Source organism: Scylla paramamosain, chromosome 1 (assembly GCF_035594125.1).
Source record: "Scylla paramamosain isolate STU-SP2022 chromosome 1, ASM3559412v1, whole genome shotgun sequence".
Lineage (NCBI taxonomy): Eukaryota > Metazoa > Arthropoda > Malacostraca > Decapoda > Portunidae > Scylla > Scylla paramamosain.
Genome location: NC_087151.1, coordinates 3,750,001 through 3,771,386, shown reverse-complemented (window position 1 = coordinate 3,771,386; position 21,386 = coordinate 3,750,001). Strand labels below are relative to the sequence as shown.

Here is a 21,386-nt window from a genome sequence, read left to right as displayed (position 1 = left end):
GAAAATTAAAAGATGATTCTAAGAAGACAGATCTAAAAAAAAAAGTACACAACTTTCCTTACAAATGCATGCTGACACAGAAGGAAAAGATGAAAACCATTTGCACAAACAAAATAAAGGTGCAAATGGAGAAAATGTTACAGGTGTACTAGTGTATCTATATATATTAGACAGAAAAAAAGTGTTTCATTCTGTGTCCATTGTTCAATGATGTGGTGAAAATGCAACTGATTTTGTAGTAAGGTTGGTATTCCTTAAAATACAAGTATGTGGTCAGTATAATGATGTGTCATGCAGGTTGTTTACTGCTACACCCAAAGATAAAACATCAGAGCTAACCACTTCCACAAGTGTGATTTTGTATGCAACTTTTTAAAGTAGCAGTAAACAACCTGCATGACACAAGTCATTATACCGACCACATACTTGTATTTTAAGGAATACCATCCTTACTACATGAAATGTATAAACAGCTTACAAAGTTCTTGTTAATTGCTGCAGAATAGCTTCATACATAACTATGAAGAAATATGTGGTCACATAGCCTGAACAAAGAAAGCTGTGCTGTATATAAAATCTAATGAGACTTGAAAAATCCCAGCAATTTTCCCTTGGGTGTTGGTAGTGATCAACAAACATGTAATGTTATAGCAATTTCTGTTGTTAGTGATCAATAAAATTGTAATGTTATAGCAATTTCTGTTGCTGCAATGGGAAACCAGGAAAGAAGTAACTGATCAAGCAGTATCCTTGCCCAAAAAATAAGAGACAGTTAACAGCTTACATGATTAGAGAAGGCACGATCACAGGAGGTGTCTGGCAATATGATAAAAGGACTGACTGCCTGGAGAGAGAGAGAGAGAGAGAGAGAGAGAGAGAGAGAGAGAGAGAGAGAGAGAGAGAGAGAGAGAGAGAGAGAGAGAGAGAGAGAGAGAGAGAGAGAGAGAGAGAGAAACTATAGCAGATTTCATATGGATCATGGTAAGATAATAAAAATGACTGGATCATCAATCAAGTGCATGGGATCACATTTGCAAACATTAACATATTCATGCCATCAGCTGAGGGTGATACCAGTTATGAATTGCCTATGGCTTGGATGAGGAACAGTTCTGAGATCAGAACAAGACAAGTGCTGAGAAAGGATGCTAGCAAGGGTGTGGTGGGTGATGTTATGATACAATTTGAAGGAAATGGTGGATTGCAGAGGGATGGTGGAGTCTCCAATATGGAAGCTGTCTAAGACACAGAAGGTATGGTAATGACATTGAGCTAAGGAGATACTAAGTATAATACTGCAAAACACTCACCTGTATTTTGGAGTAGCAGCAATGAAGACTTGGGCCAAATTAGCAGCACCCACAAATATTGCAGGCAGGCACAGGAGGAAGTATATGCGTCTTTGGTAGGACCCAAATTCTCCAATTTCTTTAAGAACTGCATCAATGTCTACACCCATTGTTTCAGAATGCCTGACCCTGATAATTTATTTGTCAAACATCAAAACATTATGATCAAAGCCAGATTAAGGTATATCACATTACTACATTACTTCTACATTACTTATATCTGAATAAATATAATATCCACCCTAGCCATGTGGGTTACCTCCCTAAAAATTACCATGATTGGTGAAATTCATAAACAGAAATTTTGCCAGGATACACAAGATGGTAAAAAAAATGAATGAATAAAATAAAATAAATAAATAAAAAATAAAAATAAGTTAAAAATAAATAAATAAATAAATATAAATAAAAAAAAGTAGAGTTTTCAAAAGTATGGTGACTTAGGTAGTGGGATGATGGAATAGTGTCTAATGATAAGAACACAAATACAGGTCTTGAGGCGGCAGCTGTGATACCCTGGTGAGCACACCTGAAGTGGGGGTGGACATGCATGTGGTGACCAGAGTTTGCTAGCTGGACATGTGGCAGCCTGCACGAGGTGCTGTGAAGGCCAGAGGGAACACCAGCCTAGAGGAAGACTGTGAAGGGTAGACATCATAGCTGGCTGTGAAACCTCCCTGCTGCTGGAGAAACAAAAGCTGGAGGAGCCTCTGTGAGGTGTCTGCTGTGTACTTGAGGACCAACCTGAGGAAGGACTGCATGAGGATGACATCCTGTGGCTGTGAGGATTACCGGCTGCTGGAAAGTGCAGCTGAGACAGACACTGTCGTGTTTAGCTGCAGCTCCTGCGTTACACTCAGACGTGTCTTGTTATTCCATGTCCATGTTTGCCACATGTGTGTTGGGGCACCAGGTTCTAGTCCTTCTGGGCAGCTGTGCTGAGACTTGTAGTGGTGTGAGGCTTGTGGTGTGGCCTTGTGTGTTCTGCGGAGATGTCTGAGTGAATCTGTGCTCTACATGTGTGTGGATGCCTGAGTGACTGGCCCACAAGTATGTGTGGATGGTTTATTTACCTAGTTGTAATTTACAGGGCTAGAACTATGCTCATGTGGTCCCATCTCTATATCTACACTTGTCCAGTTTTATCTTAAAGTTGTGCACACTCACTGCCAATACTACATCCTCACTTAGCTTGATCCAAACTTCTATATTTCTCTGCGGGAAATTTTATTTCTTGATATTACTCAAGCATCTTCTTTTTCTTAGATTTTTGCTGTTTCCTCTTGTGTATCTGGTATTTCCTACTTCTCTTAGCAGCAGTTTCTCATTATCTATTTCTTCCACTCTATTCCACAGTTTATAAATTTAAATTAAATCTCCCTTTCTCTTCTTTGTTCCAATGTTGGCAGGTTCACTTTCTTTAACTTGTCTTCATATGTTAATTCTTCCAGTTCTGAAACCATCTTTGTTGTCATCCTTTGTATCCCTTCTATTTTTTTAAGATGTTTCTTCTTGTGTGGAGACAACACTGATTCTGTATATTCAAACTTTGGTCTAATCATAGTGGTAATTAACTTTCTCATCATATCTTTATCCATGTAATGGAATGCTGTTCCAATATTTCTCATCATTCTATATGTATCTCTGAATATCTTTTCTACATGCTTCTCCAACTGTTCACTATCCTGTATTATCACTTCCAAATCTTTCTCTCCTTGTACTTTTATTATTTCTTCATTTACCATTTTATATGTCCATTTTGGTGTTATTTTCACTCTTTCCAATTTCCATAACATGATATTTTTTTTCACATTAAATTCCATCTCCCATTTCTTACTACACTCCCAGATTTTATTAAAATCCTCTTGTAGAATTTCAGTCTTTGTTGTTTCTTATATGTCTTTGTAACTTTGCATCATCTGCATACAAGCTCATGTAACTCTTTACTCCTTCAGGCATATAATTTACATAGATCAGGAAAAGTACTGGTGTCAGCATTGATCCTTGTGGTACTCCACTATCTACATTTCTCCATTTTGATCTTACATATTTTACCACCATTCTCATTTCTCTTCCCTTTAAGTAACTTTTCATCAATTTTTCTTTTATTTTTCCATTTAATCCTCCTATATTTCCTAACTTCCATAATAGCCTGTTGTGAGGAACTTTGTCAAAAGCTTTTTTTTAGATCTAAATACAAATGTATGCCACACAACTCAGTGTGAGTTTTGGTGCCCATAGTGTCCTGTGAGACATGAGATAACTGTGCCCATGTTCTTTGCATGTCACTCTTACTTTTCACACCACTACTTCTCCAATCCCTGTGAGTTGCTTCCACCAGCTTTGTGGAGTTATGTCCTAATTTCTCCTCTGTGTGAGTTGCTGCCTGCCCAGGTAAGAGTGTTACTAGTGGATGGTTGGCTGTAAGAAAACTACTGGTGATCTTCTGGCTTTCCTTACTGAGTCTTGGTAATCCTCTTTTAGAAGTTTTGGTGAAACTTTTGATGTTGCCTTTGATATATCAAAAGTTTTTGATAAAGTCCGGCACAAAGCTTTGATTTCCAAACTACCCTCATATGGCTTCTATCCTTTTCTCTGTAACTTTATCTCAAGCTTCCTTTCTGACTGTTCTATTGCTGCTGTGGTAGATGGTCACTGTTCTTCTCCTAAATCTATTAACAGTGGTGTTCCTCAGGGTTCGGTCTTGTCACCCACTCTCTTCCGATTATTCATCAATGATCTTCTAAACCAAACTTCTTGTCCTTTTCATAGATGTCCAACCCTTTAGGAAGTAAACAATTCATGCAGGGAAGTCACAGAATGCCTGACTTTTGATCTCTCTAAAATTTATGATTGGGGAAGAGCAAGCTTAATATTGTTCAATGCCTCAAAAACCCAATTCCTCCATTTATCAACTCAACACAACCTTCCAGACAACTATACCCTCTTTTTCAATGACACTCAAGCGTCCCCCTCTTCTACACTGAATATCCTTGGTCTGTCCTTTACATATAACCTAAGCTGGAAACTTCACATCTCATCTCTAGCTAAAACAGCTTCTATGAAGGTTGAAGTTAGGCATTCTGAGTCATCTCTACCAGCTTTTCTCACCGTACCACCTCAAGCTGCTACCTCTGTACAGAACCCTTATCTGCCCATATATGGAGTAGGCTTCACAAGTATTCTTTTTTTTTTGGGGGGGGGGAGGAGGGCGGGTTCCACTCATACTGCTATTTCAGACAAGGTGGAATCAAAAGCTTTTCATCTTATTAATTCCTCTTCTCTAACTGACTGTCTTCAGCCTCTTTCTCACTGCCACAATGTTGCATCTCTTGCTATCTTCTATCACTATTTTCCTATTAACTGCTCTTCTGATCTTGCTAACTGCATGCTTCTCCTCCTCCCGCAGTTTTGCTGCACAAGACCTTCTTTCTGTCCACCTCTCTAATGCAAGATTTAACCAGTATTCTATCATTCATCCCTTACTCTGGTAAACTCTGGAACTCCCTGCCTGCTTCTGTTTTCCTCCTTTCTATCACTTGAACTCTTTCAAGAGGGACGTTTCAAGACACTTATCCTTCAATTTTCGATGATTCTGGCACCTAAGTGTGATTTTTTTTTTCCCTGGTTTTGTTTTCTTTAGCCAATGATCCTCTTACATAAAAAAAATAAAAATAAATAAATAATAATAACCTAAGCAAAAACACTTAACCAAGCTAACCTTACCTCACCAAACTAATATAACCTAACCTGTTATAGTAGGGGATTCACCAGAAAAGGCAGGCACCGCCTGGGGATCAAACCTGGGACCTTCCACTTGTCGGGTGGACATGCTACCCATTACACCACCGTCGCCTCCTGGTGTCAACCCTCTCATAACAAAAGTAATCTAAGAGAACCAAATTAATATAACTGAACCAAACTAATCTAACCTAACCAAGTTAACCAAACTTTGCTTCCCCAAAAAGTAGATATCTAAAAAATTGCTATCAGCATTATAAATGAATTGCAGTTGGCATATAAGGGGTTCAAATTACACAGAGTGACAAGCTCTATCTGACAAGAAGGGTAAGAAAAGCCATGTTGAGACTGGTGAATGAGTAAAAGAATACCAATACTGTTGTATCAGTATCAGTGCCACAATGTTTCCTATCTGCTTTTCTCATTTAATCCCATGTGATTCCACTTATCTATTCCACATAATTCATGCCTCCTACCCTCACTTAATCACATAATAGTAATAGTAGTTATCTAAGTCCTCTTATATTTTTTGCGCTTAAACCTACAATTTCTAATAAAATCTCTCTCTCTCTCTCTCTTTACGGACTGGTTAAGAATATGTATGACAAGCATATTACGTAAAGTGAGTACACTCGAGGAGAGTATTAAATACTTGCCAATATTACACACTGTTGTTGTTCCTCCTTATTCAGTCAAGAATTGTTCACTCTACTTCTTCTTCTTGAGAGTGAAGGGTGGTAATGTCGTTTTTGATATGTAAATAATCCTACAGTGCTCACACAGAACGCCAGTGCGATGACACGATTGAGACCTGTGGGCTGTAGCAGGCCCGCGTTCACTCTGAATTAGTCGACGACCGCTCTCACACCTGCATATTTGCTTTCAGCTCAGGCCACACACCCTCTGGATAACTTATCATACTGATACGCTGGCAACCATGAAAGAAATTTCTTGCACGCATTTAATCTGCAACTTCTAAGACCTATGGGAAAAAAAAGCTGAAGATTATTTTATGGAAGATATTTGATACATCTCTGGAAAGAAGTAATCATGTGATTATCATATTTAATTGTGATGTGGAAATCAGGGCAAGGAAGAGAAAAGGAGTCATATACATGTATGAAAATGGGAATTAAACTGCTATGAAGAATGCGCTTATCAAGTTAGAATGGGAGAATTACCTAGACTCAGAAAATGTGGACACGTGAACACGGTTCCAAAGGATATTGAAGATGAATACATCCCAAGGAAGATTATAGATCTAGGAGAGAAAATAAACGAGTGAAGAAATACAAAATGAGTAAAGCGCTATGAAGATAAAAAAAAAAAAAAAGCAGAAACTGTATGAAAGACTTAGAGGCAGTATTAACAAAGATTCTTAGCCTTCTACCCAGCCTTCTTAGCCTTGTATTTATCTCCTAAGTGTTCCTAAGGGGGGCACTCGGCAAAAGACATGATAAATTTCGAAATTTGGCCTATTTTAAACTTTCATGGATCTTCGTAGCATAACATATCTCTTACACGTCTCTGAAATCTTCGTTGTCGTAAGGCAAATGGTTTTTGGTGATTTTTCTTTTGTGTGAGTAGGTAGAAGCGCCTTAAGCATTTGAATGCCCGCATGGGCCGGGGGATTTAAAATTCGCATGTAAACAAACCAGGGAATTAGAATGGAAACGTGTTTTCCCATTTATCAGATTTTATTATACATTTGGCAGGTGCACAACGTTACTATTCTTTATCCCAGCAGCTTCCACCCGCGTAGTGCCAGCGTTGCCAGACGTACGATAAATATTGTACAAGTACAATAATTTTTGCCCGTGTACGATGTATAATGGGACTCATACGATAACACGATAATTTGGGAATTCGTACGATATTTTTATGAAATATACAATAATTTGAGTGAAAATTAATGTTATCAATATCAGGTAATGCAAAATTTCTTATATAAATTTGAATAACAAAATAAAAACCTGAAAGTGCCAGATGTATTGTGTGTGTGTGTGTGTGTGTGTGTGTGTGTGTGTGTGTGTGTGTGTGTGTGTGTGTGTGTGTGTGTGTGTGTGTGTGTTTGTTTGTTTGTTTGTGCGTAATCTAAGTGTAAGCATCTTTTTCTTATTCGTATTTTTTTTTCTCTCTAGATAATGTGTGTGTGTGTGTGTGTGTGTGTGTGTGTGTGTGTGTGTGTGTGTGTGTGTGTGTGTGTGTGTGTGTTTAAGCAAACTTAACCTAATCTCTTGAACTACAGGTGTGTGTAATAATAATAATAATAATAATAATAATAATAATAATAAACGGTTTATTATTTAGGCAGTTAACAAACTGAAAATGTACGTGTGTGTGTGTGTGTGTGTACACTGCATAAGCATATGTACAACGAAAGACAAGGCAACACACACACACACACACACACACACACACACACACACACACACACACACACACACACACACACACTGCATAAGCATATGTATAACGAAAGACAAGGCAACACACACACACACACACACACACACACACACACACACACACACACACTGCATAAGCATATGTACAACGAAAGACAAGGCAACACACACACACACACACACACACACACACACACACACACACACACTGCATAAGCATATGTACAACGAAAGACAAGGCAACACACACACACACACACACACACACACACACACACACACTGCATAAGCATATGTACAACGAAAGACAAGGCAACACACACACACACACACACACACACACACACACACACTGCATAAGCATATGTACAACGAAAGACAAGGCAACACACACACACACACACACACACACACACACACACACACACACACACACACACACACACACACACACTGCATAAGCATATGTACAACGAAAGACAAGGCAACACACACACACACACACACACACACACACACACACACACACACACACACACTGCATAAGCATATGTACAACGAAAGACAAGGCAACACACACACACACACACACACCGCATAAGCATATGTACAACGAAAGACAAGGGAACACACACACACACACACACACACACACACACACACACACACACACACACACACACACTGCATAAGCATCTGTACAACGAAAGACAAGGCAACACACACACACACACACACACACACACACACACACACACACACACACACACACACACACACTGCATAAGCATCTGTACAACGAAAGACAAAGCAACACACACACACACACACACACACACACACACACACACACACTGCATAAGCATCTGTACAACGAAAGACAAGGCAACACACACACACACACACACACACACACACACACACACACACTGCATAAGCATCTGTACAACGAAAGACAAGGCAACACACACACACACACACACACACACACACACACACACACACACACACACACACTGCATAAGCATCTGTACAACGAAAGACAAGGCAACACACACACACACACACACACACACACTGCATAAGCATATGTACAACGGAAGACAAGGCAACACACACACACACACACACACACACACACACACACACACACACACACACACACACACACACACACACACTGCATAAGCATCTGTACAACGAAAGACAAGGCAACACACACACACACACACACACACACACACTGCATAAGCATCTGTACAACGTAAGACAAGGTAACACACACACACACACACACACACACACACACACACACACTGCATCACCATCTGTACAACGAAAGATAAAGCAACACACACACACACACACACACACACACACACACATACACACACACACACAGACACTGCATAACAATCTGTACAACGAAAGACAAAGCAACACACTGCATCACCATCTGTACAACGAAAAATAAGGCAACACACACACACACACACACACACACACACACACACACACCTTGAAATACCTTGAAAAAAAAAAAAAGACACTGAATATTTACTGGGAGGGACTGGAAGGGAGTTAGGGAAGGTACCACTCTGATAATGTCACGGCTGGGGGGGCTTGTGACGTCACGGGGGGTTGATGACGTCACAGCAACCGTTATTTACGTACGTACGTATTTCATTTTGAAAATGACCCCTCTAAAAAACGCAGCAAGACAGGAATGCTTTATAAATTCAGACTTGCCACATTTTTTAACTAATGCCACAAATAACAACACATTTCAAAACGCAGTAGTATTAAAGATATTTAAAAAGAAGTATCTGGAAACTGTTGGAACATTCACCCCATTTAAAATCGTTCAAATGTCCACCCATTCTGGCTTAAACATAACGGAAAACACTTTAAAAAATCTGAACTATTTTCTAAAACCATTTAAAGTGAGCTACAAGCACAAATAAAAAATCTACCGAAAAAAAAAAATTCAATATTATTGGAAGTTGAACATGAATAAAAACAAGTGTACGGTGCACGCATTTCACTGAGCGGGACGGCAACACACTTAAAAAAACACCAACTATTTTTTAAAACCAATAAGAACCTAGTACATGCCGAAATAAAAAAATTAGGTTTGGGACCGTAAAAAAATACGCCGAAAACGGCCCTCTTATTTACACAAAAACAACGCCAAAATCACCACTTTTCATGCAACACACGCGCTCAAATAATTTAAAAAACAATGAAATATTTTTACAAACCATAAAATCTTAGCTACAAGCCGAAATAAAATACTTAAGAAATAAAAAAATAATAATATTGGAACCGGAGGGGGCTGGGAAGCCTTATCCAAGATGGCGGTGAGGGGGGGCCAGTGGAGGGGACGACCAACCCTTCTCACTCATTTAAACCCTCGCCAAACTTAAACTCAGTAATGGCAGGTATATCTAACGAGCGGATATTGAAGCTAGGTCATGTGGCTCCGCTTTGCGACAGTATTGGTTTAAAACACTCACAGATAAGATAGATAATGGCTGATAAATAGAGACGACCCAGATTGTTTACATTTTCATTAAGTTAAATTTTACGGTTTTTAGCAATGAGACGAGGCTGACACAGGGATATATTGTGCTGGAGGTTAGGTGAGATGCGTTAAAATGACTTAAAACCGTGGATTATTCAGTTATTCATTAAAAAAGTTACGTTAAGTTACCTAAATGTATTCTAACACTTCCTGACCTTACCTTCCCTGTGGTGGTGATGGTGGTGGTGCCTCCTTGTCACTATGGCTGGCTGTCTAGCACCTTCTCAGCCAAACTTTTCTTTATTTTGCTTGTTTTCACCCACTGCTGCCTTCTGGGTGTCCACTGCTAGAGCCCACGCCTTCCCCATTACCAACTAAAGAAGGTTTAACTCATGGGTAAGCCTTCGCAGCCACTGTGTAGGCGTGGTTACACACACACACACACACACACACACAAAAAAAAAAAAAAAAAAAAAAACATACACACACAAATTCTGTCAGGCTGGGAGTTGAAACAGATGCGTACTAAAACCACCCATAGACGCGACACGCTGACTGGTAGACTTGCCAGGCAGCAGCAGTCAGCGTTGCCAGATTGTTTTGGCCATATTATCGTACTACACAGGTTGAAATTATTGTACTTTTGGTAAAATTATCGTACATATGTAATTATTCCAAATATTATGCAAAACTGCCACTTTCTAAATACAGCAGAATATAAGGATAATATAAGGATACAAGTGCAAAGATAAAAGAAGCTCTTTGGCAGTGAAGGTGAAATAGATATTGCTGACAATGAAGTGTACATTACAATGGAGGAAGAAACAAGAAATATGTTTGCAGGTCTTGCATGTCATGGTGAAGTAAGGGGAACATTTTCACATTTCGGTTTGAAAGGCACTGTTCAGCTGATATGTAAAAATTAAACACGAAAATCTATGGCAGTAATAGTAAGCATCCATAATATACAATAATGAATAATGTGTCGTAATACCCGAAACTAATGTACAATTGCATGACAAGCTAGAATGACGGTGATATAATGCCACTTCATAGTTCAGTGGAACTTCATGTTCACTGATTAAGAATAAAATAAATAAATAAATAAAAATTGCAAGGAGTCTATGATAGACTAACAAATGAAGGTCTATTGAAAAAGTGACTCCATGGTATAAATCAAAATCCCAATGAGTGCCTGCTCCAAAAAGTACGGACTTTATGTCCCAGAGTTAAAGTCTTTTGAAACCAATTCTTGACTTTGCAGTTGCCCAAGCCAGCTTGATTTTTAATAAAGGGTATATGGTAGGTAACATAATTTTATTTATATTATAATGAGCATGGCCTCCCAATTCATGCCAGAATGTTAAATGCTTTAAGGGGCTGGGATTGGAAAAGGGAGAGGGAAAAACCTGTTCAACTACACAAAAAGAGGAAAATCACTGCTGATACAAGTTACCTGGCTGGAGGATTCTAAGTTCAAGACTCAAAGGTGAGACTAGCATTAAATGTTTGCTATAAGAATAGTCTAGTAATAAGAATAAACTTTTTTAATCAATTATTTAATGTATGACGTTTAAAATCTTTAAAGTTCCATTTTTTTTTTTTTTTTTTTTAGTAAGTTTGGATGGAAATAGCTTGGTCATGTATTACTCAGATTTCGTTATTTAAGTTTTATCTTAATCTATATAACTGGATGTGTTTTGTCAAAATGGAATTTTGAATTTTATGAACACTTGAATTTTTATGAATTTTTCTTTTCAGAACACAAACAAAATTTGTAAAGAAAATGGATACACAACTTTGAAAATGTACTATTTTCATATATTGATATTAAAAAATGTTTGTGACAAAATCTAGCTATGTTATGTTACATGGAAGCATTTTCCTTTAAACTTAAAGGCTAATCAGTAATTTCCCAAAATATTATTTAAGTTTACCATTAAATCTCCATCAAATAAATATAATTTAGCATATAATGCGTATCAATCACTTAAGAACCTTCAGAATATATGATCCTGCATATTATTTCCATAATATACCCATGAAAAATGCAAATAGAGTTTTAATTTGGATTTTAGATGACTTGCAGAGTGTCTCCCTTGAGGCTGGGCTGAACAACCCTGCTTTCCATGCTCCCCCCTCCTCCTCCTCCCCACAGCTTGTTGAGGGAATAGGGAAGAGTTATGTGACAAGGGTTATTGTAAATTTTTGCCATGCGCTGGAGTTAACAGATGTCCCACAGGCTGCAGCAAAGTATGCCAGATGTGTGACATGGGAGAGGATGAGACAGTGGAGCATGTAGTGGTGGAGTGTGTGAAGTATACCAGAGACAAGAAGGGAATGGATGGCGTTGCTGCTGGGACTGAGTGGAGAGACAACTGAAAGAATGATTGATGTCGTGAAGGAGATCCTGGAGAAAATGTGGCATGCTATATATAGGAACTAGTGGTGTGAAAGATACTGTTTGTTTTTCTGTTTGTCCTTTCTTTTTCCCCTACATGAGCTGCCAATATGAAGGCCTGGTTTAGGAATAATCTTAAGAAGTAGAGTGGGAACTGAATGGGATGCAAGAAAATGGAAGAGTGAGATAGACAGGGAACTGAAGTGGAACTGAATGAATGGGACAAAAGAGCACTGGAATGGTACAAGGAGAAAGAGCCTCTAATGTATGAAAGGTGGTATGATGCTCTTCTGAGCTAGGGCACAGTGTATGGATGTGAATGCAAGGAATTACAGATGGGCTGATTCCTGCAGCAAAGTGTGCCAGATGTGTGACATTTTAGGTGATGAGATGGTGGAGCATGTGGTGCTAGAGTGTGAGAGGTATGAGATAGGAGAGTGATGTAAGTGATTCTAACTGGTGATAAGAAAAAGAGTTGTGAAGAGGAAGAGAGGTTGATATCTATAAGGGAGAAAAGACTTCACAAGCTAGTGCAGCCTGTAGGCAAGTGTGACGATCCATCATACACACACACACACACACACACACACACACACACACACACACACACACACACACACACACACACACACACAAACACACGAGTGGAAATATCTGGAAAACACCAAAAATTAAGGTAAATATTGTCTTCTTAACATTTTCTTTTTTTTCCTTCTCCTCTATTCCTCCTTTGTTCTTCCTCCTCCTTCATTTCTCCTTTCTTCTTCCTCCTCCTACTCCTATCTATACACCAGAGTCTGAAAACATCTGAAAACACAGGAAATTATGCTAAATATTGATGGAGAGAGACAGGGGGAGGAGAGAGGTGTCTTGGGTCTCAGTCTCTTGATGATGTCATAAACTGATGACATCACATTTTATATACATACACAGATCCATTTTGAAATTGATCCTTCAAAAAAAATGGAGATAAGCTGGAAGACCTTGAGTGTTTGCCTTGCCATGCACTTCAACTCGTGCCAAGAATATAAAACCATTTCCAGCTTGAGTAATAATAAAGATATTTGAAAAGAAAAAAAAAATGTTGGAATGTTCACATGATAAACTCCACAAATCTTACTTAACAGGAATGGAAAAAAAAAAAAAAATCTGAACTATTTTTACAAATAATTAAAAGTTAGAAGCTGAAATAAGGAAATTCAAAAATACATAATCTCAAAATGATGACTTTTAACATGCCTATAAATCACCAAAAAATCCACATATTTAACTGAATAGGAATAAAAAAAATAAATAAATAAAAATTGTTAACAATTTTTAGAAGGAATAAAAACTTAGAGGCTAAAACAAAAAACAAAAAAAAAAAAAAAAAAAATGGTGATTAGAAAAAAAAAGCCCCCAAATAAAAACAACCATTATTTACACAGATTTTTCCTTAAAACATAAATGAAAACATTTAAATATAACTAAATATTTTTAGAAACCATAAAAAATTACTTAGAAGCCAAAATAAATAAAAAAAAAACAAAAATATTAGAATTTGGCCAGACTCAGACAAATCCATTATGGCAGTTAAGGGAACTTGAATTGAAAAGAAAGATGGCCACCAATCCTCCTCACTTATTATTTGGGGTTAGGATGGAGGTTATTTATTTATTTTTTGGATTAATTTTGCATGTATATGTGTGTGTGTGTGTGTGTGTGTGTGTGTGTGTGTACTCTGCTACTGTGAGATAGGTAATCTTATCTTTCTCTTCCTCCCCACCTGCTCCTCCTTGCATCCTTTCCATCTGGGTCATCCCACTCCATCCCTCTCCTTCCTCTTCCCTGCCTATTTGTTGTATTGTGTTGTGTGGTGTGTGTATCATTCACTTACAGTCATCTGTTGGTTACTCAGCCAGTTGTTCCCCTACAGAAAAAGCTCAGAGCTCATGCTGACCTATCTTTGGGTAGGACTAGGACCACTCACACACCACACACTGGGACCGTGAAGTTCCAACTCCTTGGCATATATCCTACACACAAACTGTACCACTGAATTGTCTTGCTAATGTAAAATAAAAAATAATTCTAAAAACAGTATCCACACTGCCCACTCACCGTGACAGCCAGGGCCAAACTGAACTCTACCTTTTTTTGCGTCTGCCCACACTGTAATGTGCTGTGCTAGCATTGGCCAGACACATAAAGGTTAATAATCTCTGGTGAAAGAGTGTGACTTCACACATATGTCATAAGCACATCATGGCCTGAGGAGTGTGCACAGCAGTGCTCTGCTGTAGACACACACAATGTAAATATAGGAGAGAGAGAGAGAGAGAGAGAGAGAGAGAGAGAGAGAGAGAGAGAGAGAGAGAGAGAGAGAGAGAGAGAGAGAGAGAGAGAGAGAGAGAGAGAGAGAGAATTAGCACTAACACACACACACACACACACACAATTAAAGACCCTGGCCAACATCTCATTAAGCATCACCACAGTACAGGTGTGATAACTTGCAAGTCGGATCAATTGACACTGCATGACAGGACCAATAGATCCCCTTAGACCACTGGTTGTATAATTCAGGGAGCCAAAAAACTCACTATGGTAGGGCATTTATTCAGTGGTGGCCTCTCTCCCTTTCCCTCTAGGGTAATTATTAATACAGTATTTGATGCTTGACACCATGTTCAGATCCTCACCTGACCTCTCCCTTTAAAACAATAAGTAGTTCACTCTCATTTGCCATAACTATTATTTAAATAAACTTCTGTATTGTGTGATATACTACATTCCTCTGCAAACCTAAGACATAATGCAATATAGGATGGTCCTTAATTCATTGTGACAACACACACACACACACACACACACACACACACACACACACAATGGATAGGTGGATGGGTGAGTGGATAGTTGGATGGGTGTGTGGGTGAACTGGTGTGTGGATGGATAGATGGGTAAGTCAGTGGATTGCTGATCAAGTGGTTGGGTGAGTGGAGGGTGTGTGGTGTATGTTAGTAGGTGGGTGGATGGATGGGTAAGTGGTTGAGTAGATGAGTATGAATGAGTGAGTAGGTTGTTAGAGGGTCAGTAGACAATGGATGGATTGGTGGATGGATTGGTGGGTGGTTGTAGTTGTGGATGGGTAGGTCAATGTGCCGTGGATGGTGGGGTGGATGGGTTAGTAGGTGGATGGTTTGGTGAGTGTGGGTGTGATGATGGGTGGGTGAGTGTGGGTATTTGTATTCAGGCCTGTCTGTCTTGAGGATCATCTAACCTGAGTACCATCTGCCCAAGTACTCAGTGACTGTAACTCCCCTCTCCTCTCTCTCTCTGATTATAATTTTACTTCCCATTACTGCATTGTATTACTTGTGGCAAATCCTATGAGTTTTCCACATTGATTTGAAAACCACCACATCCTACTGGCTCTTCCTGTACAATGAATCTTCAGTATTAAGTGTGCTAAGTTGTTCCTGAAATAGATTTCAAATGATAGAGCTCAGCAGACTCCTAAACCTAATCAATGCACATGGTTTTCATTACACACTTTTCTCATCATTTCATCTTTTTTACTGTCCTTATAAAATAATAAAAAGTAATAAAAATTCTTCTTAAAAAGAGACTTGCTGATAATATGAATGTGTGCAAGGAAAATAAAATAAAATCAATTGATTGCCACTTTCATCTGCCCATTTTCTGTTATAAAATTTGTATCTTTTCCTGAGCACGTAAAGTACAAAGTATAATAACAATATATCGTACACAATCAGTGGTCAATTTTTCATATTATAGTAACATTTTGTGCTTTTTTATAACAATTTATAATAAAACCATTATCAAATAGCAAGAACACCTGTTCCTTTCCTTTGCGGATCACTAAGCTCTGCCACCTGGAGAATATGAGAATACTGAAACACCTTTCCCCACAACTGATAGCTACTCTACTTATCTGAGTAGGATTTTGTTTTCTTTTCAACATAATGTAAAGAATCAATGAACTTAATGAATAGGAAGACTTGTGAAGGGAAACATAATAAAGCTTCCTACAGTAAGATTAAAACAAAGGTGTATCCTTTGATCCAAAATTAACCATGGCTTTAGCAAACCAGAAGTACTTTACTTACACGGTCATGGTTTAGAATGGTGCATTTTGTACCAGTAACAATCAACAGTGAAAAAAAATCCATTGAAGGACACCATCACAAACCATAACACATAAGTATCTAAGAAAAGTCAAATAGGAAACTAAAGACACAGTCTATCCTATGGCACACAATGGATCAGTTGTCTTCCAAAAGGTACATCTATCCTTTCTGCAAGAAAATACATAGCTCTTTACTGTCTTTGCTGTAAAGCTTTTAAGTATTTAATTATTGAACACATATGTAAATACAATATAGGCTAATTTACCAAGAAGCTATGGTTTTTACTAACAGTGAAATTGAGAAAAGTTATTATGTTGAGGTCTAAGATCACTGTCAATTTTTATATTCAGCTTTAGTTGAGAGAAAACTGACCACTGAAAATATTGCACTGTTGAAATCATTGATTATATTATGAGATGTTGAACATACAAAGGATGAACTTGTACATTTATAGTCATTTAGTAGTACATGGGTCAATCAAAAAATGAAAAAATGAGGGCTAGTTTAGTTCATCCCTTGTATTATAAACTCTTCACATATTGCCCATAAACAAACAATGAAAGAACAAAAGAAAAAAAATTAGTCCTTTTTTTTTGAGGGGGGGGAGAGGGGGGAGATGTTCAAGAGGTGATTTCCAGTCATAACTGTTACATGAAATCAACTACACATGCGATAATAAGAAACTTGATATTTGACTTGTACACAATACCCAATAACACAAATATAAGTAATCAACAAATTTTAGAACTATTCAACTATGTTTTTATTTTAAATATGTATTGTAACTAAATTTGCATGTCATTCATGCTCTTCCCTTGTTGCATCTCTCTTTCCCATGCTTGGCCACATTACTTCCCTGACAAATGTACTTGCAACACTTTTGCTGTTGGTGATAGTTTTGTCACCAGTTAAAGCAGGTATTACATCCTATAGGCAAATATAATAAATAAAATTTGCATGTGAAGATGTGCATCTTATAAGCTGGCAACTACAATGAAGGAAACTTATATGTGAATATATTCTAAAGATAAAATTGCTGTCAGTTTGTCATCAGAGTTAAAAAAAAAAAAAAAATCTAATTTTCTACCATGATGTACTGAGGGTTCATACAGTATGTAAGTACCTACTAAAAGTATACATGACATTTATGAGAAATTAAAATTTTTCATGAAAAGTCATGATTTATACAGAGCAAAAGACTGTGCTTCCAAGTCCTGACAAAATATGTATTGTGTGATCTCATGATCTAACTGTTTTATAGACAATGGTCTGATTAACCATGAATTACACACACACACACACAGTGGATCCTCAACATTCATCATCATTTGGCTCCTTGAGTCCTTATAAATACTTCCATGAATTCTAATAAATGAGTGAGTTTTAGTACTAATTTTCATGAACATTATGATGTTGGAAACCATGATGCAGGCAAGCTCCCCTTATGCATGTGCAGCAGAGTATATGTTCTTTATGTGTATGTATACTCACTTTTATTTTTCTTTCTTTCTATTTCCTTTTCTTCTTTTTTAAGGAAAACTTTATAATGCACATCTAATGTTTTGTCATATATTGGTGAACACAGCTGAAAAAATTAACCAGTACACAATATTAAAACTTTTTCTTTTTTTTCTGAATTGCCTCCAATCATCTCAAAATTCTTATTTGTACATGAATCCAATACACAGTCTTCCACTGAATATACAATATCATGTGTGAAATCCAACAGTGACCACCAAGTAGTGCAAAACCATATCCTTCTGTGCTGTGCTTTATACCACTAACACAAACATTTTGTTTTACCAAACAATGACACAAGTGCAATATTTGGTTACACTCAGTAATAAATGTCTAGAAAATTAAATTAACCCAACATGCAGTAAATGTTTAATCTCCTCTTGACACATTTGAAAAGCCAAAAGCCGAAGCCATTAGCATGCAATACACTAAGATACCAAAGAGGCAACATTCCACATCCTCCATCTTCATCCTAGTCATGAACAATCAGGTTTCCTGCTGCTATGAAATAAATATGTTCATGCCTCCAGCCTCAGGCATAAGTATGAAACAATATAAATCACTGGAATGATGGTAATTACATGCAGCACATGTATATTTTCAGTTGTTGTTACTGCAAGGTGTTCTCAGTTGTGACCAGCTTGAAGCACAACCCTCCTTTATATTAATTTTCATTATAAAGCACTGTATTATTCATATAACCATTATCTATATATATTTTATAGATCTCTTTCTTGAATATTGTATGTATACTTGTGTAAATGCTGAACCATATATATTTTTGGGCAAAAAGATGGAATTACTTGTCACAAGAAAAAAACAAATTGTACTTTTAATTAAGATAGTATTCTATGAATATATTGTGATGTAGAAATCTTTCTTTCCCATTTTATATTTTGAAATGCAATATGACACAATTTCTTCACCTTCCGGTCTCTAGGGATATTTGCTTACTGTTGGTGTTCATTTATTTTTTAAATCAACTATCTTCCTATCTTAAATTGCTCTCACCAACCAGGCTATTAAGAATCTCAATTAAATGTTATGAAGTGGAGACATTAGAAAGTGATGTAACTTCAATGTGCAATGTACTTGTGTTTGTATGGCAACAAGTACAGTTGACTTGAGGCAACCATGGAAAAAAACATATCACTTAATTTTCCAACTTACACATCCATCACCATATCTGTTGAGGTTTGCTAATTCATCTAAGATGTGGCCTAAGTCTGGTAGAGATGGAAGAGTCTAAGTAAGAGGCATTATTTCCTGCCAGGACTTGGATCACCTAATAGGTTGACTGAATGTTTTGCCTGTTTATACACCAGATACCATGTTATGTTTTTAGACAAGACTTATTTAGCCATAGCACTTTCACGTTTGGTGTTAGATTACAGTGATCAAGAATCAAATACAATGAATCACTTGAAAGGTTTAAGTCTCTAGTATGCAGAGACAATTTGCATGCTAAGAAAATATGAAGAAATTAAATGAGTGGCTGAGCTGTGAAATATAAATATTTCATCCACAGGGAAAAATGGCAGAAAATGAGATGAAGTGAGTATGAGACAAGTAAATACAGTGTGTGTGTGTGTGTGAAAGGACATCCTCAGGTGACATGTGAGGCCAGTCCTGAAGAATGAGAACAAAAAGGAAGAGAAAAGTGAAAAAATTTAGGTATGCAAAGATGCAAGTACAAAATAAATAGACTCTTCTCTTTTGGCCATCTCTTTTTGGGGAGTCTTCAGAAATAAGTCAGATATGTTGGCCTTTAAAATGTCTGATGTTGTATTTTCATGCCTCTAGACAAAACAAATATAGTCATTGCACTAAGTGCATGATGGGAGATGACAAAGATAAAGGAATAAAGCAAATGCATGATATGAGGGTTCTAGATGGATGACATACATACTGTGAACCATCAAATATAAATTCACTGAGCATGAAAACATGAATACAAAACAAATTCAGAACTGCAAAAAATCTTATGATTCTTAGACTTGTGATATTCTCAACTCATGATGGGTTTATCTGAACTTTGAGCTATGCACAATGGGCTTAGGGAGTGGGTCAGCAGTATTATATTGCTAAGAAATTATTAGGTAGTGGGTCAGCAGTATTATATTGCTAAGAAATTGAAGTTAATGCTCTATCAGACTACATTTATGTCTGACCATTTCACATTTACTTCACTGAAAAGGTATCATTATATTGAAAATAATTATTTGTGAACAGCCTTAGTAGAACACTTCAGCAGCATTTCAATATGTAAACACACTAAATCAGAGATAGAAAGCAACACAGATGAACCTACATATTGTCATATCATTAGTCTCAAGTTGTCTGCTTTGTTAAAAAAAAACTTTTTTAAGGATACCCCTAAAAATATAAAATTCTGTATTATTTAATGGCCAGATGTATATGGTGACCATGATAACATAAAGGGAAATATGCTTGAAATTGCCTTTTCTATACTAGTTTACATGTAGCTTTTCTATATGTAAGCTCTGCCAGTAAACAACATGCTTGAATAGTACAAGCACTCCTTACCTATTTAAGTACCTGCATGACTGTACATGACACAATACTAATTGTTGGTGTTTTTGTTATAATTCCCAATCTTGTTCTTCTAATCATGGAGAAAATTATACAACCATAGACAAGAAGTAATAATATTAATATGCTATGTTATGTTTTTTCTGCATCATCCTTAATCAGTGAGTTACATGTAACCCACAACTTTCCAGCCTTCCTGAGCAACATCTGCTAACTAGCCAATGTTGTTTACTTCACTATTAACCTGCCAAAAATAATTTTTTGTCCAGTTTTAAAGGTATAGATATTATGTGCTGCTTGCAGAGTAGAGGTGGCATAAGGTGATGATAGTGTTAGCCATCTATATACTTCAATACATAAATAATATTGTGAGCAGTAACCATGAAATAAGTGATCTTACAAATTTAACCTTTTAAAAATAAAAGTAGGTCAAATATAGATAGCCTGCCTGTATATGATTGTTTCATTTCAAAGTTCCCTCAAATACTTAAAATCAGTGTCTTCTGTGAAATATACCTAGTGAATGAGTAAAACAACTGTCTCCTAGGTCTTCAGGTAAGAGATGGTATCAGGATGAAGTATTGACAGCTTAACTATACATTGCATAAAGTTCAGAACATTGGCAAAGGGAGTTTCATGCCTATTTCTTAGGCATGAAGCTCATAATTCTATGACAAGCATGTTAGTATTGGGCATTAGAACAATGAAAGAAGGATGGAACAAAATAAATATAATTAAGTCATTTTATAATATTTAACA

At 37.2% G+C, this 21,386-nt stretch overlaps 2 protein-coding genes across 11 annotated transcripts in view; both read right to left on the bottom strand.

Annotated features, from left to right (window-relative positions):
* The window catches only part of LOC135110443 (organic cation transporter protein-like), a 42,612-nt gene extending 31,551 nt beyond the window's left edge, over nt 1–11,061 (bottom strand). The window contains exons 1-4 of the mRNA XM_064026677.1: nt 10,243–11,061; nt 5,747–6,072; nt 2,094–2,333; nt 1,311–1,478 (exon numbers count right to left, since the gene is read on the bottom strand). Of these exons, the coding sequence (XP_063882747.1) occupies nt 1,311–1,478; nt 2,094–2,110 (185 nt within the window). The 5' untranslated portion in view covers nt 2,111–2,333; nt 5,747–6,072; nt 10,243–11,061. The remainder of the gene's footprint in view (nt 1–1,310; nt 1,479–2,093; nt 2,334–5,746; nt 6,073–10,242) is intronic.
* Nucleotides 11,062–16,078: 5,017 nt separating this feature from the next.
* LOC135116471 (protein phosphatase 1B-like) overlaps nt 16,079–21,386 on the bottom strand; it is a 61,129-nt gene continuing 55,821 nt past the window's right edge. For all 10 annotated transcript variants that reach the window (XR_010276359.1, XR_010276365.1, XR_010261082.1 and 7 more), the window contains one exon: nt 16,079–21,386. This exon is cut by the window's right edge and continues 4,283 nt beyond it. The gene's annotated coding sequence lies outside the window, so the exon portion shown is untranslated.